Source organism: Athene cunicularia (genome assembly GCF_003259725.1).
Source record: "Athene cunicularia isolate RWA chromosome 28 unlocalized genomic scaffold, athCun1 chr28_part1, whole genome shotgun sequence".
Lineage (NCBI taxonomy): Eukaryota > Metazoa > Chordata > Aves > Strigiformes > Strigidae > Athene > Athene cunicularia.
In genome coordinates this window covers 660780-670077 of record NW_020799139.1, presented here as the reverse complement: position 1 = coordinate 670077, position 9298 = coordinate 660780, and the positions used below count along the sequence as shown (strand labels likewise).

The 9298-nt window shown below is 39.4% G+C and overlaps 2 protein-coding genes across 2 annotated transcripts in view; both read right to left on the bottom strand.

Moving 5' to 3' along the window:
• Nucleotides 1-296: 296 nt before the first annotated feature.
• Nucleotides 297-6956, bottom strand: AP1M1 (adaptor related protein complex 1 subunit mu 1). Its single transcript, XM_026865067.1, has 11 exons — nt 6791-6956; nt 6336-6403; nt 5634-5764; nt 5346-5493; nt 4790-4916; nt 4241-4383; nt 3358-3429; nt 2919-3077; nt 2129-2254; nt 1850-1925; nt 297-1242 (listed from the first exon to the last, which is right to left on the bottom strand). Exons 1-11 carry the CDS (start codon nt 6909-6911, stop codon nt 1220-1222), a joined length of 1194 nt encoding a protein of 397 aa, XP_026720868.1. The 5' UTR covers nt 6912-6956; the 3' UTR covers nt 297-1219.
• Nucleotides 6957-7801: 845 nt separating this feature from the next.
• FAM32A (family with sequence similarity 32 member A) overlaps nt 7802-9298 on the bottom strand; it is a 2310-nt gene continuing 813 nt past the window's right edge. Inside the window, exons 2-4 of the mRNA XM_026864974.1 lie at nt 8718-8856; nt 8539-8592; nt 7802-8355 (exon numbers count right to left, since the gene is read on the bottom strand). Of these exons, the coding sequence (XP_026720775.1) occupies nt 8287-8355; nt 8539-8592; nt 8718-8856 (262 nt within the window). The 3' untranslated portion in view covers nt 7802-8286. The remainder of the gene's footprint in view (nt 8356-8538; nt 8593-8717; nt 8857-9298) is intronic.

Genomic DNA, 9298 nt, shown 5'->3' with positions numbered 1-9298 from the left:
ATTCTGCCAGGAAGTTATAGTAATAGTTGTTTACAAATGAAAAAAAAAAACAACTGAGAAAGCAAGCATCTCCCTTAGGGCAAATAAAGTTAAACAATTCTAGTGAACTATAGCAAAAGAGGGAATTATTTGCCCTAAGTTAACACAAAGGCAAGCTGGAACAAAGATGGCAACTGTATTTTTATCAGCCTCTTCATAAATAATTTTCAGGAAGAGGCTGGAGTCTATTATCTGGAAAAATAACGATCAAACCCCCCCCACAATCTTCCTACCAAATTTCATCACCTCTAAAGTTGTTTTGGTCTGTTTTAAATAATTAATCTAAGGTCTTATGCCTACATATTACAGTTTTGAACTTGTATTACAAATAGAAATTAAAAAAAAAAAAAAGGCAAATACTAGTCAATTGGCATAGGGTTTCCATGCCCTAGGGGTATTACAGGGTTGAAACTCTTCCATCTGCGTTTCCACTATCTTGAGCTAGCAATCATCGTGCTTCCACAGAGGTGTTCCCATAGACATTTACTTCTGTGATCTCTTGTTCTCAGTTAACTTTGTCTTTAACAAACCCATATTTTTTTGTTTCCAAACCCTTCACTTGAAGTTGTTCTGTCAGATTAACTGGTTTGAAACCATGCAAAAAGAGCAAATAGTATTTTTGGACTTGAGATACTTTTAACTCATATTCTGTAATTTTTTTATAAGTTAACAGAGCTTTGAATGAGTTAAGGCACCCATATGCCCAGAAAAAAAAATAAATACCTTGGGCTAAATACAACTAAGTGTTCAGCAGTCATTTAATTGCACAATCATCTCCCTAATTTGTAGCATAATGCTGCCAATGTCTTTAGAGATCCTAAAATACAAATACTAGAAATTTTATGAGTGTAACGGACAAGGCATTGACAAAACATTCTCAAGGTTCATTCTGTATTCCTGGCTCCTCAAGGTAACTGCTACTCCTAATGTAATTAGCATTTAGCAGCAAGATCAGCATGTTCTAAGAATGAAATAAATATTCACGCAATCAATACTAATGGTTCAAATGCTCAAACACATTACTGAAAACAGTTAATTTTCCAATCTTTCTCCTGCCAATCCCAAGATTGCAGAAACAAGACCCTTGGCAACAACATTCACAGCTCTCAGTACCACAGAAGCTTCTGCAAACAAATTCTAGGCCTGAAGTTTTTGTCGTCTGTGGTGCTTGCGAGGTGTTTTACTGTGTTCGAAGCTGGTAGTCTGCAAAAAGCAAAAAAACCCAAAAATCCAGTTTTAGTAAACTGTCTCACTAAAGGTAGTAAAGCAGATCAGCAAACTGCGATGAAGCAATATAAAATAAAACCAGGCTTTTGTGTAGAATGGCCATAAAAATGGGCTCTGAAGCGATTAAGGTAACTGGCAGGCATTCATGCTTTCAAGCCAGGAAAAAAGTTAGTTAGCAAAAACAACAAAAAGAAAAAAAAAACCAAACCCACAACACAAAAACTCCCACTGCTTTTACTTGGAAATGATCTAGTATCTTTTAGTAGACAGTGTCTTATACATCTTAAAGCTGGCAGAATGATGTCTGTAAGCAATTTCTTTTTAATTTTCTATTTCAAAAATCTCACTGAATCAATCCCAGCTTAATTACAAAATCCTTGAACAGCATCACTGAACTACCTCAGACACTAAAAAAGGTGACTGGAAAAAGCAGCACACCTTAATCTAACACATATCTAAACCATACAGTTTAATAATTAAGAACATGAGCGAACTGGTTTTGTGTGTTTTGATTTGTAGGTGTATGCTGGAGAAAGAAAACATGCAAGTTGGAGACATCTACAATCTCCTGCCTTCCACTTACCTCCGTTCTGGGTGATGTAACGAACCCAGGGGAGAGCCTGATAGCCACTCTTCTCAATTATCTTCAAGTAACGAACCTGGAAAGAAAAATGTACGCAGAAAAAGTCTCTCATGTCCGCCAAACAGTATTTATCAAAAAAGAAAAAAACCAATGAATTCTCGGTCAAAAATATGTTTTATGGGTAACACTGAACAGGAATCATCAAGAAGATGAGAAAAAAATTGCACATGAAGAGCCTGGCATGTTAACTTATCAGAACTGCCGTTTTCAACTACTAACCTGGATTCCTGAAGTGGTGAAATACGGAATCTCAAACTTTACACTAATGGGAGGTTTTCCTTCCTTATCTTCAGCTTCAACACTTGGAAGTCCGAAGTGAGCTCTCATCAGGTATTCTTTTCCACCCTAGCCAAAAGGGACACTTTTTTTTTTTTTCTCGAAACAAAAAAATTAAAGAACTTGCAACAATACACACGCTTTTCTTAATGTCAAATTGTTGAACTCCACTATTCATTTCAACTTTTCTCTAGGGCTTAAAAGAGAACATTCATTTTTATTTTAAAACTTTTTTTTTTTTTTTAAGATTCAGATCAAATTAAGACCAGCTTCATACTCAAAAACAAGAGGAACATAAAAAAAGTTCAATTTTTTTGGTGCCACTGACCATTCTGATTGTGTAGTGACAAACTGCTGTGCTATCACCCCATCAACATTTGCAAGAGCTCATGCTCCTGGAACCACCCAAGAAGCACAATCTGACAAACTGAAACAGCTGCTGCTAAACCAAGGCCAAGGGATTGCACCATCCACAGACATCGCTCAAAAATCTGCTCTCTAACCCAGTTCTGAAAAACTACCCCAGTTAAAACCAAAACTAAACAAAAATATAAACAACAGTATCACAAACATTCATTAGCAAGTTCCAAGCCCTCATCCAAGGGAGAAGAGGAATAGGTCAGTACTGCTTGTCTGATAACTATTAGAATTTTCTTCAGGCAAAGTATGAACGTGCATAAAATATTAAGTAATTATTACACTATTAGGCAATCAGACTAAAAATAACACTTACTGGAAAAGATTTAATGGACCAGACAATTTCACTGTTCTCTGGAACCCATTTGACACTTCCAACAGTGGTTTTAAACTTTGGCGAGTCCGCATCGTTTGGAACTGGAATGTGAATCTCCACATTGTTGGCAGTTGATCTACGCTTAAATTGACTTTTTGCCTAAAGGAAAATAAAATAAAATCATAAAAACAGGCCTCTAAATATTTCCATTATCCTAGCGAGTTCAGAGAGCTGTGAGACACAATCCCCTCTACCCCAACCTCCGTACTGAGAAACAGAACTGTAACACAGAGATCATAACTCACAAATTAAGTTTTCACAAAGATGAAAGTCCCACAGAAATACTTAATACTTGCACAAAAATGCACAGACTGGTGGTTCAAGCTTTGAAAACAAATCAAAGACTAAAATTAGCCAGAATTATTTTAGAACTTCTGACCTTGATCATGTATTCGATGCGGCTGTGGGAATGTTTTTCAATCACAGACTCAATCCAGATCAGTGGTTTTACCTAAAGGGGAAAAACACTTCACAGCTGTAGGTTTTACTTTGACACAGTCATGAAAATGTTGCTTCCCCATAAAGTTACACGTGAACCCCACAGAAAACAGAAAGCCTGCGGTGTTCAAAATGACAAACAAGTTGAATTCTTATTGAAGAAAAAAAATTATACAAATGAGCAGGCGTTGATATACTAATGATCAAGTGTTGCAAGAATTACAGGCTTAAAAAGGTATGTCTCAGACTAACCCCTAATAACAAACACTTGCATTCCAAAATATTTAGTAATTTCACACACTAGGGACAAGCCCTAAAAATAACTAATGCAAACCACTGCCCTTAAAATAAAAAATTTATACTAAACTTTTAACTTGTTGTCTCCTGTCACAGCTGCATATTACAGACCTTCTGTACATTGACTTTTCCCTTTTCTGAAAGGAAAGCTATCCTTATCACTGTGGCTAGCATACTCTAATAAAATTAAATCCCATAAACGCTGTGTTCTCAAGCACAATGAATTGCTACACTGCCATTTCATCATGTACTTAGCTTAAAAAAAAAAAAAAATCATCACAGGAACGGTTATTTCAGAACCAGTTTCAATAGTAGTTGAAAAGACAGAGACTTACTGCCAAGTTATTTCTAAACTCATTCTTACTTCCTCCAAAAAGAGCACAAAGCTTTCCTATTAACGGTTGCCTTGAAAACTACTATGCTGCCCATACTTTAGAAAAAAAAACAAAAAAAAGGGAAAGCTGTTAGCAATTTTGCCTACAATCTAAAAAATTATCACAGAAAAAAATGCAAACATCCAGACTCACATGAGTATTTAGACGATACGACATGAGTTCAAACTCTCCATCAGGGGGAATGAAAGAAATTGTCCTGTCGTTTTCAAAGCGAGAGAGACGAACACACTGGTGAAACTTTACATCTTCCAGTTCTACTGATTTACTTTTCCCACCTAGCAGAAAATACACATTTCAAGGGGCTACGCAAATTCTGTCCGATGCCTCATCGCAGGCAGTTACACACCAAAGCAGTTGTCTGCTGACATTCCTCCCTTTTAGCCAATCCTTTTTTTCAGCTTGCTATAGGCTTTTAGGACTACAGAAGTCCCAGAGATTAAAAAAAAAAAAAAAAAAGATGAGGAAGCCCAGATGGTTACCACCTATTACCATGGTATTCCATCTTTGCTTGGTACTGTCACACACACACACACACGAGCTGACGGGGGTTTCTACACTGATAAAAGGAGTATTTCTATAATCTCAGAACAAATCCTTTCAGTCGAACCTCAAGGGTTCCAAAACTTAAAGACTCCAGATAACATCTTTCATGATTATTGAGGTATCACTGAAAATACTCACGGCCTGTATTATCAAAGAGAACTTTGTCATTTAAACCAAGGCGCAGCTCTGGCATTCCCGAGAGAAAGACTCGCATTTTAATGGATCCAACGATCTCACTCCGTAACACGTTTCCGTTGGCACTGACCTAACAAAAACAAAAACAAAACAAAAAAAGAAAGGTAAGACTGCTCCCATGTGATACGCTGTGACATGCCACAACGCTCCCACCCCATCCCCACGTTTCTTGGATGTTTTCCCAAGATGTTTCCCAAGCTTTCTTGGATGTCTTTCTCCAGATAAATTAACCCAGTAGAATAGAATTAGATCAGGGAGGTGACGGGTGCACATGCAGGGGGAAAGGACATACCAAAAATCTGCAGTATGTCCAAGTAAAGCACTATTTCTCCTCTGGATGTCCTTATGGGTGCTCAGTCTTAAGGACTGATGTTGTTTTGAGCATCACAGTACACTAGCCACAGTCAATATGACTTGTTATTGTACCCTTGCAGGCTTTCAGACAACAAGCCCTTTTCAACGCTTCCTATTTAACTCATTTAAAGTTAATTTTACTCACCAAAAGGTTAACGGACTCTATAACATCCAGGAACACCTCATTTTTCCTATATTTTATCCCTTCTGATCTCCATGAAACAGCATTTGTAACTGTGGCAGGTGGACGTGGAGCTCCAGTTTCAAGTTTATGACCTTCCTGAGTGATGTATCTTTATAGAATTGATACGGAAAAAAAAAAAAAATTAATTTTTTTGATAACTAGACCAAGCCGAAACATTTGTTTGCTTATGGAAGGATGCTCAAAACTTTCCAAGGAGTTTGTCATTAAGTGATGCAGAATGATACTTACTCTTGTAAAATTTTACTATCAGTGGTTTGTGGATAACCAAAATCCATAAGCTCATCTAACAACTCATAAATAATAACAAAATTATCCCTAATGCTCTCTTCTTCCAACTCCTTGAAATATTCAGAAAAAACCTGAAACAAAAGGAGGGAGAGGAAGAAGAACATTAACTGAGGAAGAATGGATTCTTGCATATTCAGAATGTATTCTTGCATCTAAAATAGTAATTTTTGAAAAGTCCCAAACCAAACCCTGTAACTCACAAACAGCATTCTGATCAGATCAGCCTCAGAAAACCCACCTCAATTAAAAGACAGCTAGAGAATCCTAGTAGTAATTCTAAGCATTATGAAAAATATTTATTCTGGAGAAAATATTTTTCATGTCAGGTACAGACGAACCAAAGGCAGAATCTATATGATAAGCCACTACTCATGCATCAAGTTCACAATTCTCCTCTGTGTTCTCAGGTCTTGTGCAACTACTTACAGCATTGTGTCACATCCTTTGCCTACTCAGCTACAAAATATCAATCCCATTATTAGTGGTTAGGAAGATAGTTCTACAAAACAATCAAATATAAAGTAAAAATGCTATTACCATAAAGTTCTTTAAAAATGTGAAAGCTTTATGCGCTTCTATTTAGAGCAGATTTAGGGTGAACTGAAAAGATGACAGAGGTTACTTTTGAAACATCATACTCACCTGAACTACTTTATATAAAAATGAAAACACCAGTGATACACAAGCATTTTTCTTAGAAGTTGCAACAACTGGTAAAAGATGTTCAGGAACACACATTCAGAGACACCACTCAAAAAAAATGTTAGTAACTAAGTGAATTTTTAAAAGCCTTGGGCAACTAGGGTTGGCCAAAAACCTAAGAGTTATTTAATTAACAATACCTCCGGCCTAACAAAATATGAAGATAAACATTCCAGAAATAATTCACAAGGGTAAACCTAATATAAATAGTTTTCTACACCCTGTGCTGCTGGTGCACCTTGCACTATGTAAAGCATAAAATGGCTTTATTTATCAGAGCCTCCCTACGTCACTTGGCCCATTCTCAAGTTTTGCATTTAGACACAAACAACAAAATTAATGTAGCAGCACGTGGCATGTCAGCATCTGGGAGCTATGTGCAGTACAAAGGATACGATACAGGTTGTTATGTTTAATCCACATAAAACGAACTCCTCCATGTGCTAGAATAGGAGAAAGTGTCCCCTCTTCTTCCTTTTCCATAAGGATTGGCATAAAATGCTCCACCTCTGACATGTCCACATCTCCACGGTAATTCCGACAGATAAGAACCTATAAAGAGAAGAATAAAATCCTTCTATTTCTTTTTTTTCTCTTTCACGAGGTGATGTTACCATGCAAGACCAACACACAAGGTACTGGGAAGGCCTCTTTTTAAGTAACTTTTAAAAAAGTCGCCAAGCTTTACTCTAGCCTTTATGCATATTACAAATGCAAATCACGATGCCAAAATACTTCACGGATCAGAATGCAAATCCCGACTATTTCGCTGCAAACTCATGTTTATATATTTTTATTTATTTTATTTATATTTTCCTGAGTTATTCTTCACCTTTGCTGCACACGCCCTAATAATGCTTTTAAGATGGGAAAACATGCAACTCCTCTGGGACAAACCACCTCCAGTGAGGGCAGAGATTAATCACCCCAGGGGCCCTGCTGGCGCATCTGCTATCAGCTGCCGCCTCCCTCAGTATCTGTAACGGCGGAGACACAGGCCACGGCTCCCCTGTCACAGCAAGGACCCGCAGCGCCACGCAAAGCCGGGGCTGGCCCCAAGGACCTGCCGGGGAGGGGAACGCGGCGCCCGCATCGCCCAGCGCGGCCCGGGGGACCCCCGCCGTGCCGCGGCCCACGGGGAGGGAGGGAATGTGGTTTGATCAGGCTGAGGTGGGAGCCCTGGGCAGGGTCTGAGCATCCAGAGCCCAACCCCGGACAACAGAGGGACGGTATTTAGGTTTTAGAACAACATTCGAGTTTTAAGAGGCACGTTAGGATTTTAAACAAGATACATCTCTCAAAGAGAGGGAGTAAGAATTGCAAAGGCAGGCAAGGTACTTTCAAAAACTCCACGCACAAACTGTTTGGTCAGTGCACTGCCCCTCGTTTTAAAAAAAAAAAAAAAAAAGGATGAAAGCAGCATTTTAATAAGTTACATCGAAGTTACAAGTTAACATCAGACCTGCCACCTCTGATAGAGTTCTAGATAGGAAGAAACTACACAATTCCTATCATTTACAGAAGAAGTTTATGCTATATGAAACTATCAGGCTCCTCACTTCCAAAAAGGAGAGCTGTTATAATCAAAGAAATAAAGAAACGCTTTCCAGCTGGCTCACTGCCACTGACTTTCACCTTAATCTCACTTCAAGTGCTAAAAAAATAGCCCTCTGCACCTACATATATCAGAGCTCATCAGCCAAGAATTGAGACTTCATTCAATATCTAGTTTTTAAACACAAAACAATGAAATAAGGCAGTACAAAGTCATAAACGTTCAGAAGGTATATTAAACATTCAGTGTGGAGAATACACAGATTTACGTGGCAACCCTGTTCAACACAAACAAAACACAACTCCTGATCCAAAGCCTTGAAAACCAGTCCACCATTCACTTCGTCCAGCTGACTTTGGGAATGTCGTAATGCTCTGTCAGAGTATCCAGGTGTCTGTTGAAGTCCTAGGGGAGAGAAAGAGAAAGAAAACGCTTAATATTGATGCTGACATCACCACCGCTCAACCACGAGACTCCCTGCCTCCCCGCTTCCATGTTTCACAAAGGCGAAACCGTTCCTCCAGCCCTACAAGGCTGTGTGCTGATAAACACAGGCTGGCCTGAGTAAATCGGGGTAACTTCACGTACCTCCACTCTCTGCTTATGGGTTTTAGATGCTTTCTTTAGGATCCTCTCCATTTGCTGGGGAAAGACAAACAGAGGCCAGTTACTTCCAGCACTCGTAGCCCCTCAGGGGCCGCATCTGAGGGGCCAACTGGGGATTTTACATCGTCCCGCGGAGCCCGGCTCCGGCAGGGCAGCCCTACCCGCTTCTCCTGCATCTTCTCATAGGCCACCTGCGCCGGGGTCCGCTTGTCCAGGCCGCGCTTCTTCTCCTCCTCCTGCTTCTTGCTGCTCACGATCTGCTCCAGGATCTGGGCCTTGTCCTTCGCCTTTTTCTTCTTCCTGCGGGCAGAAGGGCGGTCAGCGCCCGGCCCCAGCTGAGATGTGTATAAGAGACAGGTGTTAAAGAGAGCAACACTGTGTAACTAGTGATAAATACAAAGCCTTCACACTCACAGGACAAGTAGGTGAAAATGCTTACAAAGGTCAGGCGGCCAAACCACTAGATACCATGTAACTGAAAACTGATTTTTAAAGTTTGATTTACTTGTCCTTTGCCAGCAGCTGTGTGCTGGTGGGTTCTGTGGTTAGGATGTGTGTGTGTGTATGGTAACAAGGCACAAAACCTTCAACGTGAAGGGCCACTTGATCTGTTTCCAAACACACAAAAAACTTACGGCAAGGCAAAAGGGATCCGTTTTCCAAGTCCACAATGAATGTGACCAAAAATAATGGGCTTCAACTGGAGCATGAAAGATTCAGTTTAAATGTCAGGAAAAAAAAA

Coding starts and splice junctions, on each gene's coding strand:
- AP1M1 (XM_026865067.1), bottom strand. CDS start 6,911: ATGTCAGAGGTGGAGCATTTTATGCCAATCCTTATGGAAAAGGAAGAA. Junction 5,765..6,335: donor TTTTATATAAAGTAGTTCAG/GTGAGTATGATG, acceptor CTTTTGTTTCAG/GTTTTTTCTGAATATTTCAA. Junction 5,494..5,633: donor GATAGTAAAATTTTACAAGA/GTAAGTATCATT, acceptor AATTCTATAAAG/ATACATCACTCAGGAAGGTC.